Source organism: Antedon mediterranea, chromosome 10, assembly GCF_964355755.1.
Source record: "Antedon mediterranea chromosome 10, ecAntMedi1.1, whole genome shotgun sequence".
NCBI classification, from domain to species: Eukaryota; Metazoa; Echinodermata; class Crinoidea; order Comatulida; family Antedonidae; genus Antedon; species Antedon mediterranea.
In genome coordinates, this window is record NC_092679.1 from 23427521 (window position 1) to 23451244 (window position 23724).

General features: G+C 35.6%; 3 protein-coding genes across 3 annotated transcripts in view; 1 reads left to right on the top strand and 2 right to left on the bottom strand.

Annotated features, from left to right (window-relative positions):
* Nucleotides 1-1619, top strand: part of LOC140059875 (ATP-dependent RNA helicase TDRD9-like) — a 22112-nt gene extending 20493 nt beyond the window's left edge. The window contains exon 37 of the mRNA XM_072105841.1: nucleotides 656-1619. Coding sequence (XP_071961942.1) covers nucleotides 656-785 — 130 coding nt within the window. The 3' untranslated portion in view covers nucleotides 786-1619. The remainder of the gene's footprint in view (nucleotides 1-655) is intronic.
* Nucleotides 1610-9095, bottom strand: LOC140059876 (neuronal cell adhesion molecule-like). The gene is made up of 11 exons (XM_072105843.1): nucleotides 8939-9095; nucleotides 8391-8499; nucleotides 7829-8010; nucleotides 7164-7310; nucleotides 5862-6002; nucleotides 5443-5570; nucleotides 5001-5142; nucleotides 4337-4506; nucleotides 3916-4036; nucleotides 2338-2696; nucleotides 1610-2056 (listed from the first exon to the last, which is right to left on the bottom strand). Exons 1-11 carry the CDS (start codon nucleotides 9021-9023, stop codon nucleotides 1835-1837), a joined length of 1806 nt encoding a protein of 601 aa, XP_071961944.1. The 5' UTR covers nucleotides 9024-9095; the 3' UTR covers nucleotides 1610-1834.
* A 4509-nt stretch (nucleotides 9096-13604) lies between these two features.
* LOC140060121 (uncharacterized) lies at nucleotides 13605-20264 on the bottom strand. Its single transcript, XM_072106198.1, has 3 exons — nucleotides 20128-20264; nucleotides 19233-19539; nucleotides 13605-15388 (listed from the first exon to the last, which is right to left on the bottom strand). The coding sequence occupies exons 2-3, from the start codon at nucleotides 19394-19396 to the stop codon at nucleotides 14488-14490; spliced, it is 1065 nt and encodes a 354-aa protein (XP_071962299.1). The 5' UTR covers nucleotides 19397-19539; nucleotides 20128-20264; the 3' UTR covers nucleotides 13605-14487.
* Nucleotides 20265-23724: the final 3460 nt, after the last annotated feature.

Sequence of the window (23724 nt, forward strand, 5' to 3'; positions counted from 1 at the left end):
CAACCGGGCGCTACGATAGCGTGACCGGGCGTGTTGCTGTTTACGCGTTTTCACGAAGGATAGTTTAATAATATTCCTATATTTAACTTGTTTCTGGTAAAACAAATAAATGTTAATGACACTTAACATTTTGTCCTATTAATAACATGTATTTTATACTAATTTATATCATAAAAACAATACTTAATTTACCGGGCGTAGAGTAGTACACGGCAATGGTAAAGAATAGGCCGTGCTGAGTAACGATTCGTTGATTTTGGTGTTGCTGTGTTAGGCCTTTTTTGTGAACTAACTTAGCATGTTAGTAAATAATTGTCTGTAAAAGTGAATGTACACTAGTTAATAAATATGTATTATAAAATAGTTTACAATTGCAAAAACTATTATCATAATTCTATTTAATGTGACATGTATAATATCTATTAAATCAAGTCTTATTTAGTATGTATACATCCGCCCTTATGAGGGCGGGCATCACTCACTGGAGCTCTCTGTTACAAATTTCTCATGCAAAAATCGCGGAATACTCATTCTTGTGATATATATTCTTTGGTTCTTTAGAACACGAGTATTTTGTGTACACTGAATATATAGTGTATATCTATTTTTAAATCAGAATGACGCCATTATAATATTATTATTTTATTTTTTGCAGATCAACGATTCCCTTTAATGTACCAGTATCATGTGAATATTGTGATACAATATTATACTCCCCGAGAGAAGTCCTCAACCATGTCCGTAGCACCGCTCACCGAGAAATGGAACAAAGTTTTTCGAGGTGATTATTGTATGTCTAACGATTGCAACAACTTTTGATTACATTGCCAAATTTTGAAACTTTTATCTTAAGTTATTTTTAAAACTTGTACGGAGTATGTTCAAAAAGTGTGCGTCAAAATTAGAATAACGTTTGTTACATCAGATAAATCATGTCAAAACGTTTCTGTGGTTTTAAAGGAAGATGAATTATAAAATTATTTTTTTAAAAAGTCTAAGAATTCATTTAAAAACAAAAAGAAAAATACTTTCAAAAGCTATTATTTGTCATTCCAGTTTTGTGTTGAAAGTTATATTTTTAAAAGTATAACTGCATGTTGTATGTAGTTTGTAGAAGAAAGTGTTAAAAAAAAATGTTAAAAACCTTGCCAGAATTGATGCCATTAAAATTATTTTGAAACAGCAACAAGAAAAAAGCATAACTTTTATTAAACTAACTAAATATATTTGTTTGGTTATGTTTTCTTTAATATCTCGAGAAAAAAACAATCTTCAGAATTATTATCATTGGATGCAATGGAAAATCATTGAAATATAAAATTTAGTTTTTATTCATAAAATACCAGTATGTTTTCTAGTAGCTTTCTTTTCGCAAAAAAACAAAGTTAATTTGCGAAATACTTATTTCATAAAATTGTCATAAATGTATCATATTTGACTGTGTATCAGTCTATATTTGGACAGAGTATGACCATAGATGGTCACTTCATTTCAGTAATTTATGTTAAAAAAAATGCTAGGCATGTCTGTATATGGGCATTACATTTTTTGACATTGTCATGCACTTTGCGTTATATAAACATTGTTTTTAAATGTAAATAAACCAAAAGAGTATTAAACGCTGATTTTTAAGATTATTTATTTTTGTAAAAATGTTAAAATTGATATGAAATTCAACAATTCTAAATAATTTGATATTTTTTAGCGAAGTTATAAAATGCTATATAATGCTATGATAATACTATTGATATAATCTTAAAAACAAGAATACATAATATTAAGTACACAAAGGTGTGCGAGGTAGGTATACGCTAATATCGCCACCCTAAATAGTCTAAGCTGCGCGTGTCGTGTAAACTATTGGTTCTGGTCCGCTACCCATCGCATTATGTGACTGTATTTTAACGTCGTATGTTTCAAAGGCGCTTGCTGGACGTACACGCTTTGCACCAATCGTGGAGTCCGGGATCTGGTCACTTTCCCATTCCAATTCCTTGCTTCCTTTCCAGCTCACAAGATAATAAAATCCAGGACCATTAATTCCATCCTTTATTATCTTCGAATTTTAAAAAAGATGGAAAGATGATATTAGGCTAAAAATCTAAATAACCATACCTTTTTTTTTGTAATCACGTTTATTCTAGTGACTGCCTTCTACATTCAAATCAAACAAAAACCTTACATTATGGCAGTGAGAAAATGTAGTTAGTGAAGCAACTGCAGTATAATAATGATGATCCCCATACAATAGAGAAATAAGTAAAGCTTGATTCAATGAAAGCGTGAACAATATCTAATTTGAAGTAGGGTGGGCGTACATAATGTTGGTAGACTTACCTCCCATGTAATCAATATGTCATCGTTGAGGGTAGCTTCAACATTATCTGGGTTCCTGGTAGGCCTCGTTGACGCTGTCTGTATTATCTCTGTTTCCACACTCGGTGGTGACATGCCAATGCTGTTGACTTGTACCACTCGGAATTTATAGTTTTTCCAGGGTTCCAACTGAATCACTGTGTTTGTGTAGTTTGGACTTATCAACGTTTTGATCGCCCAATTGTAGGGTTTGCTCAGAAGGTATTGGATAAAAAAGTATGACGTCGGAGAATTCCCGTCAAAGCCCGGGTCCCACGTCAGTTCTACCTCAAAGTTGTCCAGTTGAGTCATTCGTACATTTCGTGGTGCATCCGGGTGTGCTAAGTAATAATTAATATTAAACAATTTCGTTATCATAATCTATAATAATAGTAATTTATAATAATTTATTTGGAGTTTACACTTTTACAACAGTGGCAGTGTAGGTCAACATGTCAAAACAATTCGACTACTGTACAGTAACTACAATAACATTGATAATTATCACTACAGCAGCAGGAAACCCACCGACACCTACAAATACAAAACTACACCACTGTCATTGTTCTAATATAATAATACCACATTTATATAGCGCTCTTTTCATGAGTAAGCATGCTCAAAGGCGCTTTACAAGGATTATTACCCCAGTATTTTTTGGGATCAAACACGTATGGAAACATACTCTCATAATGCAGCCGGTAACCAGCGCAAAGTTGTGTCTAGATCTAACTGGGTACCCATTTATACACCTGGGTGGAGAGAGGCAACGTAAGTAAAGTATCTTGCCTACGGATACAAGCAATGCGGCGAGAGTTGGATTCGAACCTAGGTCTGACGATCGGTAGTCCAACGTCCAACACACTGCGCCACACGCCCTGTATCTAAGATACAGTAAAGTATAAACCAGTGTAAAGCTTGGACGACGTGTCAGTTTGGTCAAGTTAACAGACTTCTTATTACTACATTGAGACCAGATGAACATTTTTTTTATGGTTTTCAGTACAGTAGAACTCGTATTAAAGGGACACATTCCGGGCCCAACAAAGTTCCCACTTAAAAGGGGTGTCCCCTGAATACCGGTTGGATGTATATATATATATATATCGTATTCCTTCACTTGCACTGATGAAGGGCTAGTGTTGCCCGAAAGCTCTGCTAACTTTTCTGGCTGTTTACTTTATCGTTTTGATTTAGCTTTTCGCTTTTTATTTTTGTATCTCCATTGAGATCCAGCCACTGATACCCACAGCATTGTCATTTTTTTCAGTAATTTGCCTTTGGATTTATATATATATATCGGTATATTTATTCAGAATTCACATACAAATTACATACATGGCAGCACATGGCTGAATTGCATATGTATTACATTATAAAAACTATTTAAACTATAGTCACTATCAACAATACATACATATATAAAAACGAATAAATTATACTGCAGTTACCTCAAATAATACAAGCAAAAAACAAGCCCCTCGATCGTAACCCCACGGATAGTGCGAGTAACATTAAAATGGGATACTGTTCCCTGTAATGTAAAACCCCAAAACTTACTTTTAACGTGTATTACAACTTCGTCTTGGGCCTGGTCAAATTCTGTATTCGCAATGCATGTATAACGTCCCTCGTACGATTGTTGCATTCGCATGATTATCAGTGAATTATCATTTTCGTTCTTAAGTAAAAGGAAAAATAAAATGCGCAAATCTGTCACTAAGCCAATCATTAATCGATTCAATTCGGCATCATTACTAATAGATCAACCGATCAAAATAATCAATCAATCGAACTAATCAATAATCATTCATTCAAATTGTGAAGTAATCGATCAATCTATTTCAAAATATCTAATACAATATACAAGAAACTTTATTTGTCTTCGTAAAAAAACAAAGAAATGTCGGTTGTCATCAAATCTGTTTAAAAGATACATATAAACGGACTAAAAAATGACAAAAAGTTTAAAAGTGCCTACCTTGAATCTGTTCTTGTTGCATTCGTAGCTGCTTATCTTGCTACCATTGTGATACCAATTCACATCCTCAACCATACGAATGTTGCTTGACGTCACAACACAACGAAATACAATGGATTTTCCAACATTAGTTAGAACAACTTTCGGTGTTGCCGACACAATCGTTGGTTCTGGATAAAAAATGGCAAAGCTTAATGTTTCCAGATAATCCAAACTGTCGCTTGTGATTGGTCAGTTCACTGGCGTTGCGCGCGGCCTACGTCATTGCGTTGCATCAAATCATTATGACTACACTGTCGTAAACTGGAATGTATTCTTTCTTTGTGTAAACTACAGAGTGCATATCTTTTGCTAAATTACATTTATCTACATGCATTATTATTATTATAGCGTAAAGGTCAATTTACAAAGACGCGCGGAGCTTGTTCCACGTAAAATATGTATTTATCCCACCGCTCGCCCGCTCCGCGTTTTGTGTAAATAGTTTTCCGCTTACCGTTACCGGCGGCTCGTCTTTGTAAATTGGCCTTTTAATATAATATTTTTAACCATTCATTTGTAGTTGCCGCTTAGGAATTACTGTAAATATTGAAAAATGTCTTTGCTCATGCGAGTGAGTGTATACATTTGAGGGACGAAGGCTAAAGAACGTCTTCATCCGTACCTCTTACTATAAGTGAAGCTTTGGTAGTTAGTTCACCCGAACTACTGGTTGCCAAACAGGTGTAAACCCCACTATCGGATACTGTAACACCAAATATAGTTAACTTGTTTCCATATATGGTATGTCTTTGACTCGAATTGATCTGTTAAAGGTAAACGGTATGATTAACATGATGGTGGGATAACAAGATATAAGATATTTAATTAGCAAATGTATAAGTGGACATCTTCGGGAACCAATTGTCTCTTTAATAATAGAGGTGTAGGCCTACCCGTAATGGGAGTCGCCTCACCATGTTGCAGTGTTAAAATACCCACGGGAAAGTGTCCCTTTTATAGGGTGTCCTAAAGATGTTTCTGCTTAACTCTCTATATTATGTTTGCGATGAGAGATGAAGATGATGTGTCGTGAGTGTTTGCTTCGTTTAGGTAGGGATACATACAGTAGTATTGTTGAACAACCATGAAAGACGAGGCTTTGGCGCTCCTATGACGTCACATACAAAGTTTGTGTTCTGCCCTTCTGTAGTTTGAATGTTTGTCATAGGGATACGAAGTGTTGGGGCCAATCCTGAAATAAAAGAATAAATAGACATACGATAATAATAAAATTCTCCGTTGCATTGATAAATAACGTACATAAATATGGAACGCCTCCTCTGCCTTCAGATAAATAACGTACATAAAGCTCTGTCTACTATATCAAATGTCATGTGCCCATATATGAACATGATGATGTTATGTTACTACCATAATCACACTTTTTGGTCAAATTAGTTTGATAGTGTAGACAGAGCTTTAAAACAATGGGAAATATTCTACCCTCATATTTTAAACTTTGTTACTAGGAATTCCTACATACCAACAACAATGATGTATGCTTGGGTCCAAATACTTCCGTGTATGTTTTTAGCCATGCACGTGACGATCCCTGCATCTTCCTTCTGCGCATTTCGTATTCGCAACTGGTTTCCATGTGCGAATATCCTATCCTCAGTAATTCCTGAAATAAATATATAAATATTTTAGTCTGTAACTTGAATGGGCATGCGCATTCACATGCATAATGTTTATGTTACCATGGAACTACTGACCAATCAGATACATCCATCATACGTAGTGTGCGGTGCGGCTTATTATAATATTTTGAGCAGACGATCGACACACGGAGTTTAACGGGAACAAAAGTGGAAGAAAGTTAGAAACCCGTAAGTAATTAACATCAATGGAATTAATTTGTCTAATTTTACGATGTGGATAGTATAGGCTTAGCTAGTGTAATACTAAACGTCAATACAATTATATACAATCTTTATCTAGGCTAGATCGAGAAGAGTAGCCTACACACGGGGTAGCCTAGGGAGACCTACTACTTCGCTACAATAGTTACGGGCTGTCAGGCCTGGCCGGGCCTTCCTACTTGAAAGACTATGGCCTAGCCGAGTCTCTGGATACGTTTGCCAATCATTAGGCGTAGATACAGGCATTATTGTTAAGTCTAGGCCTACATGGACTAACTTATACATATTATGCTTAAGATTGATTTCAACTTATTATATTAGACGCAGTGCAAATCTGACGAATTTACCAATTTATGCAAACGACAGTTCGGATGATCCATCGTGTCGGTCAAATTACGGCGCGCTTACGTCATTGCATTACACATTTGGTGTAGCTTAAACGCAGTTATTTTGACAAATGTGCCTCAATGTAAAAGTGTGGAATATTATTAAATACTATGGAAATTGCAGGTAACTAATAGTAATACATGTAAACTACCAGATCTCTATTCCATATCTAAATAGACCCATTCCATATCATAGGCCCTATTCTTGACCGTTTTATTCTTATTTATCAAGTTCTCTACCGACACGACAAAACCATTCGTGTCGAGGTCTTTCCCTTTACCACCTACTCAAATGTTTGTTATTGCACAAAGCGCCATGCGCTTCACATGGGTAGGGGACACCGGCGCTATATAAGTTTTCATTTATTATTATTATTATTGTCAAATCATTTATTCCCAAACTTCCAATTATTCAGCCATGTACTTTTTGGTTACATAGTTTTCAAGTGCCGTCTTTGATACGAATGTTAACCAGTTAACCGCCCACAATTTTTTTCCTATTAATAACTTATATGTACTAACTACTGATTAACATACCGTTGAATGATGGTGTCGGTCTTTGGTTATTATCAGTCGACCATGTAATTTCTGGTTCTGGTGAGCCGCCAGCCAAGCACGTGATCGAACCAGATTCTCCTGGACTTAGTATGGTGTCAGCTATCTTGGTTGTCCAAAATGGAGATGCTGTGAAAGAATATAGTAATATTTATAAGGTATCACAACAAGTAGTAGGCTATACATAGCCAACAGAAACTGCTACGAAGAATATTATAATGTACCTAGATTTATTTATTTAGTGCTATGAATAATTGTTTGACTAGGCCTATTTGCTGATTTTGTTTTCTAGTTTGTGAATCTAGTAATTTTTGTCGTTTTTTGTTTTATTTATTTATCTGTATTTACAACTACAGACAATTCATATCCTTGGTAATTCCATGCAATTGCTAAATAGTAGTAGTAGTAGTAGTAGTAGTACGAAACATCAAAAGTAAATGATAAATAAGGCCTAATTTGTACCAAGAAACCCTAATACAAAGTGAATAATTTCTACTTTATCTATTTCTTGACATATTTTATGCAGCCTATAGCCTTTTATTCATGATGAAAATAATAGATTCTTCGTATTTGTTTCCAAACGCGCGCGCTTACATCGTAACTGTCCAGACGATGGTTGTTGTCATGTATGCATGATATTTACTCACCCTCGACGTGTAGAGAAACAGTTCGTTCTTCCTGTATCGTCCCGTTTGTCACCACACACCGGTATTCACCCGTATCTGTGACAGTAACATGCGTAATTGTTAAAACTTGACCTAGGTCACTGATAGTACTACGGTTTGTTTCCAAAATACCATTTAGTCGAAGCCATGTAACGTCGAAGTCCCTTAAAAAAACAAATGTATTGTATTAACAAAATACTTTTCTTATACGTAAAAAATGTCAATATCTGTCAATATTTCATTTTGTTTCCTATTGTTCATCGACGATCATACGGGTATTATACATACCAGATTGCATGGTTTTTAAAAATATTTAATTTAAACCGCGCAATCAATTGAAATGATAGTTTGCACATTTTCATACATCGTGTTATGTTCCTTTTTTTTCAAAAGATACGTGGCATGATCGTTTTTTTTTTTATTATTTGGTTGAATTTACCGGCATTGTTAGAAAGCTTAAGTTTTAAAGTATTTGATTAATTTATAGATTTTGTATAATCCTGTATTTGGGCAAATATTTTGTAATTACTGTGAAAGCACTTACATTGAAATCGGAACACATCTCAGACGCACTTCTTGTGATGTTGTCGTCTTCAGAAAAATTGGCGGCGAAACGAAAATTAACGTTCTATTTGCTCCGATGAAGTCAAGAGCTAATAATGGAAAATAAAATAAAAAAATACAGTCGAATCCTCCTTTTGGTCACCCTTATCGATGAGACATCCCTATTTAAGGATACACCTTCCCGCGGTGATATAAGGAGGAAATATGTTCATTGCGGCCAATTCGTATTAAGGGGGTGTGGACTCTTGCCAAATGGTTTGATTCAACCATTATTAAGGGGACAACAACAAAAGACAAAGGGGAGGTGGGAACTTAGAATCTGTTTTTTTATATAGTTATTTTATTTATCCTTAAATGCATCAACGTAAAGACAAGTTTATAAGGTAGATATCCTTAAGCTCTGTCTACACGATCACACTTTGTGACCAAAAATGTGCCCATATATGGAAATGATGATGCCATATCAGTACCACATTTGGGCACATCAGTTTGATAGTGTAGACAGAGCTTTAGATTATTGCCACTTACTTTGGTTCGTTCTTCCTTCCTTCACAACAGCACACACATAAATGTTCACCATAACAACAATAAACACAGCAGATACTTTCAGCATATTGTGTATGTTGTGTTCGACTAGTCAAAATGTGTCTATATCTTGGTTAGATTTTGAGTTCTTTTGAGAACATTTCGGTTTGGAGTACCTTTTGAATAGAGTATTGACCGACCGCCCATTTCTTGAGTTTTCACCGCCCATCGTTTACTAAAACCACTTGTAATGATGATTTATAAACTATAAATTTGAACCTCTCAAGCAAAATTATTATAAACAAGAGGTTCATTGGTATTGATGCACCTATCTAGATACCTTTCCGCACTTGACCGATATTTAAAACGTCTGAAATCATCCATGTCTCGTCTTAATAAGTAGTTAATATCACCTTTTAACATTACAGTATTAAACGTATTTGTAACACTCAACTCGCTGTGTAAATTAAGTTTATTTTAAATGGCTGTGATCCCTTTTCTTAGGTCTATCTTAGAATTATATTTCCTATGATGATGGCGAATACAGTATAGGCCTTAGCGGCCAGCGATTGGCCGTTCTGAATTTTTAAATAATTTGTTTAAGGGTTAACCACTCATACTTTAGTTTGCATTTTTGTCATGTTTGACAATATACCTAAAAATAAAAGAAAAACTTTTCTGTCTTAATACCCACAACTCATCAATCTTCTTATGTGTAAACAATTCTCGCAAAGCGCAAACTTGGCATAAATATCATTCGATATTTGCCTATTTGTAACCTACATTATGTATTAAAAGTAATTCGTTCCAATGAATAAAAATATTTAATTATTAAAAAAAAAACCACCTCAGTTACATTAAAATGGCATATTCAAACAAAAATTGTAAGAATTATTTTACAAGTAAAGGCTACGTTGTTTTTGGGTTTACGCTGGGCAAAAGCAAAACACATTGTTTATAATGTTACAACAAGGCCTACTATGTTACATTACTTAAATTAGAAATGTATGCCCAAACGAGTTACATGCAATAATTTGTATCATTACTTATATAAGAATAATAAATAAGAACTACATTGATTGAACAGTAACGTTATTTAATATTAAGATTAATATTGTTTACAATTCAATTTGTTTATCGTTAAGAAAATAGTTTAAACGATTTGAAAGATATTAATACAGTAGCTAAAAGGTAGCTGTTTAAAAGTTTATGACAAATTAAAAAAAACATAACATTTAATAATATATGAAATCAATAATAGAAAATAACACAAACGAACTTAAATTGAACTATAAAAGAAGAATAAACTGCATAAAAGATACTATAAAAAATATGTAAATTATATAGGCCTACAATGCAACAAATAATACTAATTTGTTGTTTATAATTAAGTAAAGTACTTCTTGGCATAATCCTGTCTTAAATTGTAATGTTCAAATTTACCTTATATGTTATATTTATCAGTCAAAATGTTGAGGATAATAATAAACGTGTGATTTTGACACCAATTAAGGCACCAACATGTTAATTACCGAGATGATACCATAGGTTAAACTTAATTTATGTCCCATGCAGTGTCAATCGTGATTTATAATATTTTGTATTTGTAATGCTTTATTGCCAGTATCATTACAAATACATATATTATTACAAAATTAAAATAAAGGAGGGTTTATTTTAAAAGTTTGAAATCCAATGGTAGATACTGCAATTGTAAAGAGCCAATTTGTTAGACATGTTTAAAGCTCTATCTACACTCTGTCGTCAAACTTTTTATGACAAAAAAATGTGATGTCCCATAATCATATAGAGATGATGAGGTCATATCACTACCATATTTGGGCACATGACACTTTGTTTTTGTCAAACTAGTTTGATAGTAGCTTTCAGTCCTCTTGTTATTAGGCTATTAGAAATAATAACCATTTTGATTTAATTCATCAGTCAATCTTTGGCAAACGATCGATGACAATTTGAAACGAATCGCATTTATATGAAAACATATTTTATGTCAATCGATTGTAAATAAATGTAGCTTTCGTCTAAAAAATGAATTAAATATGGAAGTGTATACTCTATAATTATTTAATCGATATTTATATTTGAATTATTTGTTAATTTGCAAGTGCAGTTAGATTTGCACACAGGCAATGTAAAATATCGCACAGAGCATACCGTTTATATATGAGTAGAGCAACAGTCAGAATGTGTAATAAACGTATACTTGTAGTATTATCTCTACTTTTCGCTAATTTAAAATTTGCGTCGTCTGCGCAATATACTGTTGTTTCGCATCGTGCTCTTCAGGGCTGGAGTTATGAACTGACAAACATCAATCGTCTTCAATGTTTGTTGGCATGTTCTAGGAAAATCTTCTGTTTATCTGTCAACTATAATAAACAGAGTAAAGTATGTCAGTTGAGCAATCGACGACGGCGAGACATGTTTGTGATTGAATCTTTTGAAGAAGACACTAACTTTGAATACAACGAAAAGGTGGGAATAATGTAAACATTTGCGTTCATAACCTGGCAAACTTAGGCCTATATTAGAACAGTGACCTTTAAAGTTATATCATTTAAACAACTGAATAAAATGAAGACATATATTCCATTATGTAGGCCTACCGGTACCTACAGGCGCTTATGTAGAAAATTCTTTAGAATTAGAAAACTAATAGGCTTAATATAAAAACGACCAAACAAACATTAGCTAATTGAATTGGGAATTATAGGCGTTTTTGTAATTTGTATGTACAGTTAACACCCAATTTTTAGATAAAATCCGTTGTATTTAAATATTGTTAACCATTTACTAAGTTATTTTTTTTTAATTGAATTTTGGAGAAATAAGTTTTCGTTGATGAGTTGTACGTGTTCTCATAACACTTTCTTTCGTTGCCTTATCACATGTTGGGACAAAGTGATTTCGTTCCATATTTATTAGTAAATACCATTTTTCACAGCTACTGTTAACTTAATTTGCGTTGTTTTATAAACCACCGTAAAAATACGTTACTTTGTTACAGTAGGCCTAGTATAATTTTTGATATACACACTATTTATGTCGCATAATACTTAAGTGACATTTTCACTGTATTTCAGTAGTAATTGGTGAGATAATTTCTTCTCTTCCAAATGTAATTTTGTGTAATTGAATTGATATACTGTAGCCTATTTTTCCTTTGACTGAAAATTGAAAGAAAAAAAACCCCCATTATTATTCAGAAATTGCTTACACTCTGTTATGCTTTTTGTAACTAGGTACTGGATACGTACGAGACAAGTAAGTACACAAATCGCAATAATGTAGACCTATCGAGTAAGAAGGGGCCGGTTTTTCTTGCTGGCCCAGCTCTCCGATATAGCAGGATCTTCCGATATTTCTTGTATCTCCTATTCTTAAAATACAATAATTTTCTGCCGATATTTTGGATAAACATAAACAATATCCCGGTAATATAAAACAATTTATAATTTCAACAACATACTGTAGGCTGTGATACACATACATATTAAACATACAGTAGGCTTACTAATTTTGGTCTGTGAAGATGTTTCTAATAAATTCACGCATTGTCAAACTCCAATCTTGTTTCAGATGGTGTACATGTTACTTCTACCAATGTTACTTACGACGAGGCTCAAAGTATCTGTAAGGACCATTTAGGTTCTCTGGCAACGTATGAGAATATTTATCATGCTTTTGGACCGCGAATGGACAATTGTACTGAAGGGTGGCTTATCAGCGGTGAGATCGCCTTCACGGAAGAAACGGCAACGGACAAATGTGTGTTGAAGAAACCAAATGAACGAAATAACGTGTTTCCCTGTAAGACATATTATAGTGGGTATTATTGCTACGCAAACTATAGTCAAGTTGTAGATCGACAGCACTACATTTCAGAAAGTCAACAAATCATTCGACTTACGGGCAACAACGCGGAGAAGTTAAACGCTAATGCGTCTGATGTTTGTTGTAAAATCTTTGGTGGCAGACTAGCTACTCCTTTCGAAGTGACCACGGTGAGCGTAACGCACGTTGGTCTTTGCGTAAAAGCGTGGCTGTCGCACGGATTAGCAGGCAATGCATGTCACGGTGGTCAGTTGGATACTTGGATCTTTCCTGGATGGATTCGTTTTGACTACCCAATGAAAGAATTCTTTGCCATGTGTTATATTCCTTTCCCGGATGAGAATCTCACTTTCCCGAATCCATTTCCTGATCACAATGTCATACATGTTCTAGGAATCGAACCATATAGCCTTACGTATGAAGAAGCCCAGGCGAGATGTATTGGACATGGTGGTGTTATGGCCACAAGGGCACAGGTAGAGTTCGCGAATAGCTTAGGGTACAGTGTGTGCAGTGCAGGATGGGTCGAGAGCGGAGAAGTTATTTATCCTATGACAGAACGTCTAAATGAATGTGGAGGAACAATAGGTATTATTTCATGGGGTTATAAGAGTCATAGCGATATGTACGGTGGCTATTGCTACATCATAAACATACCGTAAACAATGGGCTGTACGTGCAACAATAATATATTTGCAGGAAGAATAATTGTACATAACGATGAAAACGTCACAAATAGTGTAACAATACAGAGATAACAGATTCAACACCACACAAGGATAGAATGAATGCAAGAGTAGCCTGGTAGTAAACATACATGCACACCGATTTTAGTTTATTGACCTTTACCGTTCGTTACAGTATTGTCATAAAAAAAACATAGAAAAGTAATAATAACAAAAAACAAAATATAAATGTATACACAAAAAATAAATAAAATTATCTTCTGTAATTATGTACCCTCTGTAAATGTATTAGCTAGTAGGGGTACGTGTTCATAGGATGTGTGGTGTACGATAGATGTGGTTTCCAAATAGAGTCATTTTAAATGTGTGAACATTATAATGTTACTTCATCCCGACGACGGCAGTTTTAAAATGGTATTCATATCTGAAGAAAAAAACTATAAACAGTAACCAAAATGATCATTACCTATAAAAATACAATATAAAGAAACAAACCCCCATTGCCTGCCAGACAATTGTTGTTGTTGCTATAAAATATTATCAGGTAAATAAATATTTTTTTTCGAACCAATTTTTGGTCAAAGTGAATAACCTGTATGTAAAACTAAAATGACATTTCAAAACAAGTTTAACAAACACATGTAAGTTACAATACATCAGAATCAGTTATTTTTGTGTCCAACTGCTGATGTAGCGGGGTGCGATATTTTTTTTCGTACAAAAGTTGGGGACCCCTCATAAAACGTCACAGAATAAACATGAATATGAATTAGTCATATCAGGGAAGATATCATGATGATATTATAAGCTGTACTCTGTCTCGGATAACTAGTTATTTACATTGGTCAGAAACAATAACATACTGTATACACTTCTATGTATATTTAATGAAATGAATCTATAGGGAAATTTAGTTTTTATTCGACGTCGTTTCATATTGATTTTTTAACTACTTTATTCAAAAATGTTTCTCAATGATAAACACGTGCGCAACGATATGGCTAAAACGTTTCAACGCAATACGCGGGTATACAGCGTTACACAAGTAGCTAGTAAACAAAACAAGATTATTTCAGTGGTAATAAATACTGGAGATGATGTATTACTTTCTGGAATAATATAATAAATGGTATTCAAACCAGCAGAGATGGTCGACATAGCGTACTCAGTATGGCTATATCCTTCCTTATCCAACAATAGAGACATTTCACCGTCGTTAAGATTCCCCTGAACAAAACAAGTTACAATTACTGCAGTGGATAGAGTATCGGCTGGTATTAAAACTGTCGGCTCACTTGGTTCACCAGTAAACACTGAAGATACGTTAGAACTCCATTTATAGACCAAATCAAACTGGTTGTTATCTTGAATGTTGCATTTTAATAGATATGTTCCATTTGTTAGCAACGTTATGTCTATAAACACGTTCATAGGTGGTGATAGGCCTATATTTAATTTGAATTTGCACTCACTAACGGTGTTCTCATGCGTACGTGCAACGCAGCGTACCTCAGTCCCATTCAATTGTGCATTTGCGACGAATCGAAGCTGTGAGCTGATGACAGAATAATTATCATTTCGGAGTGTAATATTAGGATATACAGCACCCTCCCATCTCGGATAGTCCTCCCAGAGTCCTACTGAAGCTGAACAACCAAGTGTGATGTTTTCTCCGGCAACAAAATTCAATTTTGATTGCTCGCATTCAAAAACTTTTACTTCGGCACTTTCAAGAAAGTAATGTTTGATACCATTTGCTTCACAACTGTATCTTCCAGTATCTTGAAGTTTAACAGGACTAAACAGCAAAGTCAATCTATCGGAGGTTTCGTTGTATGTTGTTTGTATACGACTGTTATGTTCATTTTTAATTGGTATTCTTCTCTTGGGGTTCTGTTTATCATCACGCAACCACTAGACTAGGCTATGAATGAGGTAGGTGCCACCCGGAGAGGTAGAAATTCTCATATAACTTTTCTAGACCAGTTTTTTCTGGGGAATCCAAATATATTGGGTAAACGGGCTGTAACCTGAGAACTTTTGCGTGAGGGCGCTTTTTTCAAAATGGCTGCCAGTTAGAGTAGACTATGATATCTTGGCAACCACTGGTCATAGAGAGTTGATTTTGGTGTCAAATTGTTTGGAATGTACATGTTCCTATTTGATGTAATAGAACATTTTGTCAGAAAAAGGCCGGAAATACCTCTATTGACCTTTGACCCAATATCTAACAGATATCATATCTCCGTAACTACTCGACACAGAAAGTTGTAATTGGTGTCAAACTCTCCAAAATATAGATGTTTATATTCAAACTAATAGAACATTATCTGTAAAAATGACCGGAAATAACGTTACTGACCTTTGACCCAAAATGCAAGACATTTCTTCTATCTGATCACGTTAATCCTGTCAATTAATTCATTTTGTGCCAATTGGAGGTTGACATTCTCATATTATTTTCTGGACCAGTTTTTCATGTGCAATCCGAATATATGAGATAAATAAGCCATAACAAGGCCAAGAATTTAATTCTTTTACTACATACATGCTTCCCTTTAGTGTTTCAGTCTGTATGTCGTGTATTAATCTTCAAGATCGCTCACATCACTGCAATCTGAAAAGTCTTCATATTCATTATGTGTAAACAGTTCCTGGACATCAGTGGGCATCACTGTCTCAATCCATTTAGGCTCCATTTGTTCGTTCCATCCATTGTGTGTACTGTTGTTGACAAAATCATTGACGTCTGCTGATTGCCATTCTTTAGTAATGAAGTTTGCTCTAAGTATATGAAACTCAAGGGTCTGCTGACATAGTGGCAGTAATGATATATCTGTAATCTTGTTGTGTCTGGAAAACTTTCTGTTGAAGATATCATATCTTGCTTGATTTACACTTTTCCCCTTCACTCCATACAATGGTGAAACATACTCTTCAAGTTCCTCATACAACTCTTTTGATGGAACATCTGACACTCCAAGGTTGCAGAATGTGTCAACAAATGTTGCTTTTGATTCCAGAAGCTTCCAGCAGGTACGTTTTCCTTTCCGAACGAAAGCGGAGTTATACTCGTTACCGTACCTGTGAAAGCATGGAATCCAATAAGGGATGATTTCTGCGCTTTTGTTAAATCAATGTCACTCAATTTCAGTACATTTCGGTATTTCCCAGTGTTTGTATCAATAATTACCCTCTGCCCATCATCTATGAAATGAGATAGTGAAATGACTGGAATGTCAATGTCTCCAGAATGGGAACGAATTATTGCTACGCCTTGATTGTTATTTGTTAAAGCATGCTTTGCATGCAGGATGACTTTCGTGTCGGCTTCTTCTTGGCTACTATTAAGCTCCGGAACCAATACAACAACTCAGTTTAGTAACGTAGATGCATTCTTTGTACGATGAAAAGTAAATAACATCACTCCTCATATCTGTTAGAATGCTTTCTTTCTTTGACACTAGTACACAGCGAATAAGCTCAATCAATCTGGTCTTGTTCTCGCCGTTGGCAAGGAAATTGTTGCAACTTTGATATTTTTGAGCTTACAATTACTTTTGGTGCAATAATGCGTCTGTTTCTCGCAGTGCTCGACCAGGATCCATAACATCATCTCACTTTATTTTCGAATAGTGGGAAGAAACTAGAAATCAAGGCAAATGGGAAAGTAAAAGTAATATAAGCTAATCGGGATGTTTTAGGAAAGCTTCTTGCCACCTCAACAAAGCATGGTAGAATAATTGACTTTAAGAAAGCCTTTGAGTATCCACTTACCCCTGTCCCGCTAAGCCTTGCTAATGCAGATGGGACAAGACGAACAACTCAGAAAAGTGTCCTAATGGAAATTCTCATCGAAAGTTCAACAGATGTTATAGATCCTGGTCGGGCACTGCCAGCAAAGGCTACTGTCATTGCCTATGTTGTTGACTTGATGGCATTAATCAGAACATTTACATCTTACCCTGATACGTACGAGGATCTTGTAGCAAAGGTTTTCAACAGCATCCCTAAAGGATACAAGCGTGTTGATATTGTTACCGATGCATACCTGCCAAAAAGCATTAAGTCTGTTGAGAGAAACATACGCAGTATTGCACCAAAAGTAATTGTAAGCTCAACAATATTAAAGTTGGCCGTGATTTCAACAATTTCCTTGCCAACGGCGAGAACAAGACCAGATTGATTGAGCTTATTCGCTGTGTACTAGTATCAAAGAAAGAAAGCATTCCAACAGATATGAAGATTGATGTTACCTACTTTTCATCGTACAAAGAATGCATCTACGTTACTAACTGAGATGTTGTATTGGTTCCGGAGCTTAATAGTAGCCGGAAGAAGAAGCCTACACGAAAGTCATCCTGCATGCAAAGCATGCTTTAACAAATAACAATCAAGGCGTAGCAATAATTCGTTCCCATTCTGGAGACATTGATATTCCAGTCATTGCACTATCTCATTTCATAGATGATGGGCAGAGGGTAATTATTGATACAAACACTGGGAAATACCGAAAGGTACTGAAATTGAGTGACATTGATTTAACAAAAGCGCAGAAATCATCCCTTATTGGATTCCATGCTTTCACAGGTAACGATTATAACTCCGCTTTCTTTCGGAAAGGAAAACGTACCTGCTGGAAGCTTCTGGAATCAAAAGAAAAATTTGTTGACGCATTCTGCAACCTTGGAGTGTCAGATGTTCCATCAAAAGAGTTGTATGAGGAATTTGAAGAGTATGTTTCACTATTGTATGGAGTGAAGGGGGAAAGTGTAAATCAAGCAAGATATGATACCTTCAACAGAAAGTTTTCCAGACACAACAAGATTACAGATATATCATTACTGCCACTATGTCAGCAGACCCTTGAGTTTCATATACTTAGAGCAAACTTCATTACTAAAGAATGGCAATCAGCAGACGTAAATGATTTTGTCAACAACAGTACACACAATGGATGGAACGAACAAATGGAGCCTAAATGGATTGAGACAGTGATTCCCACTGATGTCCAGGAACTCTTTACACATAATGAATATGAAGACTTTTCAGATTGCAGTGATGTGAGCGATCTTGAAGATTAATACACGACATACAGTCTGAAACACTAAAGGGAAGCATGTATGTAGTAAAAGAGAATTAAATTCTTGGCCTTGTTATGGCTTATTTATCTCATATATTCGGATTGCACATGAAAAACTGGTCCAGAAAATAATATGAGAATGTCAACCTCCAATTGGCACAAAATGAATTAATTGACAAGATTAACGTGATCAGATGGGAGAAATGTCTTGCATTTTGGGTCAAAGGTCAGTAACGTTATTTCCGGTCATTTTTACAGATAATGTTCTATTAGTTTGAATATAAACATCTATATTCTGGAGAGTTTGACACCAATTACAACTTTCTGTGTCGAGTAGTTACGAAGATATGATATCTGTTAGATATTGGGTCAAAGGTCAATAGAGGTATTTCCGGCCATTTTCTGACAAAATGTTCCATCACATCAAATAGGAACATGTACATTCCGAACAATTTGACACCAAAATCAACTCTCTATGACCAGTGGTTGCCAAGATATCATAGTCTACTGTAACTGGCAGCCATTTTGAAAAAAGCGCCCTCACGCGAAAGTTCTCAGGTTACAGCCCGTTTACCCAATATATTTGGATTCCCCAGAAAAAACTGGTCTAGAAAAGTCATATGAGAATTTCTACCTCTCCGGGTGGCACCTACCTCATTCATAGCCTAGTCTACACCGATAAGCAAATGTTTCAACTTCATTTTCTGTTGTACACGTCACGCTAAAGTCTTCGCCGGCTTTTGCCACCGAATACCATGGGGTGATGACAAGTTCAGGTTTGCAGGAATATATAAAAGTAACAAGTATAACGATACATATTCTTTGAAAGACCACCATGATGTTGAAGGAAAATATAGATAAACATAAACAATATTTAGGAAGTAGTTCGGCTATTGAAATAAAGTACTAATAATTTGCTGTACGTTCTAGCAGGACTGCCTGTTTGATGTAGTCAGTAAATATGGTGATGGTTTAATAAGCTGTAACAGTAATAATAATTAATACATGTTTCAGTAAACTCAGTAATAGTAAATAGAAACTATGGTAACAATATTAACAATTCAACTAACAGTTTAAAAGCGTAAAACAACATATTCCAACTATCAACAAATGAGGTCAAGGGTCAACCTCTCGGTACACACCTTGCGTGCTTCTCCGCCGCACACGGCTATATCGTTAATAATTGTCGTATTCGATTGGGAACTTTCGTTTTCAACGTAAAGATTCGTTGAGTACTTTTTGTATTCGAATTGTAAATTTGTGCTCAACAGAAAGTCATTCGAATAGAAAACGTTGACAACGAAAGCTTTTTCGTTAAGAACAATCTCAACGCTCAAAATACTCCGTTAAAGAAGTACTCAACGGAAAAACTGTACTCAACGGTGAAAGTCTAAATCGAATACGACAATTATTATCAATGCATACATAGAGTCCTAACTTTATATCAACAATAGGCCTATAATTCTAAAGTCAACACTAACGAAATATGCACAGTAGATGCTATAGTGCTCGAATAACTAACTAAGCTCATTATAACAATAAAAACGTAAAATGAAATATTAGCATACATTCTTACGCATCAAGTCTGAATATCTACATCATGTCGTAAGGTAGTTTCAGGCAGTAACCTATAACACAAGAATCTCCTGTTCTTCAATTTGCATTCAAAACACAGTATCGGAAGTACAGGGTTAAAAGGTCAAACTGGGCGACGCCTTTTCACAGCATGGAGCAGCGCCCCCTCTAAACTAGGAAGTCAATCACTTTACCCCCCCCCCCCCTAGAGTATTAGCAGATCCCCTCTATGATTTTGACTTTCTAATTTGATGCGCCCTACTCCTCAGTCAATTACTCTAATCCCCCCTAGAGCATTAGCAGATCCCCTCTATGGAGCGGGCGCCCTACTCCATGGCTCACAATGGCGCAGTGGTGGCGCCAGCGGGGGGGGGGGGGGGCTACGGGGGGGCTCTATCCCCCTCGTCGGGGAGCCTAGCCCCCCCCGTCGGGGAACACGGGTACTTTTTGTCGGGGAATATAATATACAGTAAAAAGCGTTCGCGTTCACTTTGTAGCTTCAGCGCCTAGAAAACCACGACGTTTCATTGACCGTGAGTACATCAGAGGGCTATATGCAGCCAGCGATCTAGCTATTTAAAACATGACAGTAGCTAGGTACGCACTTGTCTGGCGGTATCCCTTTGTACGAATCGTTCAACGTTGGGTCGAGACGCGTGATATCAAGTTCCATCCAGGGACCAAAATGTGTAATAAAGGCCCTGTTTCTGCTGCCAACTAAATACCGTATATTATACGGTATTTTTTGAATACCGTATATATACGGTATATTTTTGGCAGCAGATACTGCGCTCATAAAAAATATACCGTTAAATTAGTAATTCGTTTGAACGGATTAGTAATCCGTTTGAACAAATTAGTAATCCGTTTAAACAAATTAGTAATTTGTTTGAACGGATTAGTAATCCGTTCAAACGAATTACAACATATACTTTGAATGGCACTTGTTGTATATGTTGCAATTCGTTTGAACGGATTACTAATTCGTTTGAACAGATTATTAATCCGTTCAAACGAATTACTAATTCGTTATAACGGATTACGTTCGAAAAACATATACTTAAAATGGCATTAATGGGCTTTCGTAGTATACCGTATTTTCCCCACAAAATTTGTGGATAAAATACGGTATTTACAAATTTATACCGTATTTTTTGTACCCGTTTCTGCTGCCAATAAAAAATACCGTATTTTTTTTTTTACATGACAAAAGGTCAACATTCGTGTTTTTATTTTCTGTCGCTGTCAGCTGCTTTACACACGTGTATAGATATATTTGGCGAAAATGTGGAGTGAAGACGTCACAGTTTTACTAAATAAATGTGTGTGGGGAAGCTAAAATGTCTGGCCAACTAAAAGGTAATAAAAGGGACAACCACATTTATAAAGACATTTCTAAAAAAATAAAGCAGGAGTATGGAATAGACTTGTCTCCAAAGCAAGTAAACTCAAAGCTGAAGAGCCTGCGAAAGCAGTAGGCCTACAACATTGTAAAATACAATAACTCGGGGAGGGAACGAATTAATTGTCCCCATTACGATGTTTTCTGTGCTCTCACAACATCTCTATCACTAGGGCTAGGCTGTTGAAAGTGAGACGTAAAATTTCCTTTATTGCGACTTTTAATTATCGATCAAATAAATGAATGGCAATTTGGGTAAAAAAGATGAAATTTAACACGACCACCCAAGAAGTATGTTAGCAGAAACTACGGGGTACTAAAAAATACGGTATAAAAAATACCGTATTTTGAGCAGTTGCAGCAGAAACAGGCCCGTAGTTATTTTCCAGGCGAAGTTTACCGGTTACCGAAGGAAACACGGGTACTTTTTGTCGGGGAATATAATATACAGTAAAAAGCGTTCGCGTTCACTTCGTAGCTAGCTTCAGCGCCTAGAAAACCGCGACGTTTCATTGACCGTGAGAGTACGTCAGAGTGATATTATGCACTTTATATGCATTCATTATTGCCAGCGATCTAACTTACTACTAAACAATAGATATGTTCGCACTTGTCTGGCGGTATCCCTTTGTACGAATCGTTCAACGTTGGGTCGAGACGCGTGATATCATGTTCCATCCAGGGACCAAAATGTGTACTGTAGTTATTTTCCAGGCGAAGTTTACTGACGGTTACGTCGTGTACTGCGTCGACGTACGCTACACTACAGCAAAAACGAATTATGTTAATTGTTCGTATGTTCACCAATTTGTTTAATTTACAAGTAACCTTCTGTACCGTGGGGCACCTAAAATAAATTTTTCATCCATTACTAAACAAAAAAACATGCCATTTTCGCTTAGCCCAACATCTTATTATAGCTAAGTTATTACATTTTCAATGTCCTGTATGTCATGAATTTCTCACCACTCGGAAGTCCAGATGGTACGCACGCATACACTTGGGAGGAATAAACTTATTTCCCCGACTGAAAAAGGTCTACGCTTGCGTTTTTTAAGCCTCTAGGCCTGATGTTTCCGAAGTATAAAATACAATTTTTTGAAGACCTGCAGCTCTAGTTTTAAACGGTTTCTTACCTCAGCCCCAACAATAAAGCTGGTCATATTTCGAAGTACAAGAAGTGCATTTTCCGGGACCTAACATCTCTATTTTTCAAACATTTCTTAGCTCAGTCACAACCTTGATAGGGACTTATATATTTTGTTTCATGTTTTGAAGTATAATAAGTCCAATTTCCGGGACCTCCAACTCTATTTTTCTAAATTTTCTTTGAACTTTTATTTTTTAAATTGAAAAATATGGATTGAAACAGTCATCGCGCATCGTTTTTTTGCACGCAGTATTTTATTTATGCATTATAAAAAATGGAAAAAATGGCTACCCTAAATCTGATTAAAATGGCTTCAAATGACGCTAGAACGCGTTGCTTCCGGGGGTTTCTCCCCCTGGACGCTTCGCTCGCATAGCCCCCTCGTGTTGGGGAATGTAGTCCCTGCGTCGGGAAGATCCTGGCGCCACCCCTGCAATGGCGCCACCCATAGCTCTATTCTATCCCACAATGCCTTTCGAAATTGTTACGCGCTTCGGACGAACAGGAGATTCTTGTGTTATAAGTTCTTTGATAATAGAAAAGAATATCACAAGAATAAGTATTCCGCGATTTTTGCATGAGAAATCTGTAACAGAGAGTGTTGCCACCAGGCTCATAAGGGCGGATGTATACAGACTAAATAAAACTTGATTTAAGATATTATACATGTCACATTAAATAGAATTATGATAATATATTTTGCAAATGTAAACTATTTTATAATACATATTTAATAACAAACTACAGTAGTGTACATTCACTTCTAAAGACAATTATTTACTAACATGCTAAATTAGTTCACAAAAAAGGCCTAACAAACAGCAACACCAAAAATCAACGAAGCGTTACTCAGCACTGCCTATTCTTTCCATTACCGCGTACTAATCTACGCCCGGTAAATTAAGTATTCTTTTATGATATAAATTAGTATAAAATACATGTTATTAATATAGGATACAATGTTAAATTTCATTAACATTTATTTGTTTTACCAGAAACAAGTTAAATATAGGAATATTATTAAACTATCCTTCGTGA

Excerpts from the sequence above, each read along its gene's own strand:
- LOC140059876 (XM_072105843.1), bottom strand. The coding sequence starts at position 9,023 with ATGCTGAAAGTATCTGCTGTGTTTATTGTTGTTATGGTGAACATTTAT. Across the intron at positions 7,311-7,828 it reads TGTTTCTCTACACGTCGAGG|CATCTCCATTTTGGACAACC; the intron begins GTGAGTAAATAT and ends ATTCTTTCACAG. Across the intron at positions 4,037-4,336 it reads GCAACAAGAACAGATTCAAG|AACGAAAATGATAATTCACT; the intron begins GTAGGCACTTTT and ends CTTTTACTTAAG.
- LOC140060121 (XM_072106198.1), bottom strand. The coding sequence starts at position 19,396 with ATGGTGGTCTTTCAAAGAATATGTATCGTTATACTTGTTACTTTTATA. Across the intron at positions 15,389-19,232 it reads GAAACATTTGCTTATCGGTG|GTTGCGTGATGATAAACAGA; the intron begins TAGACTAGGCTA and ends CCTAGTCTAGTG.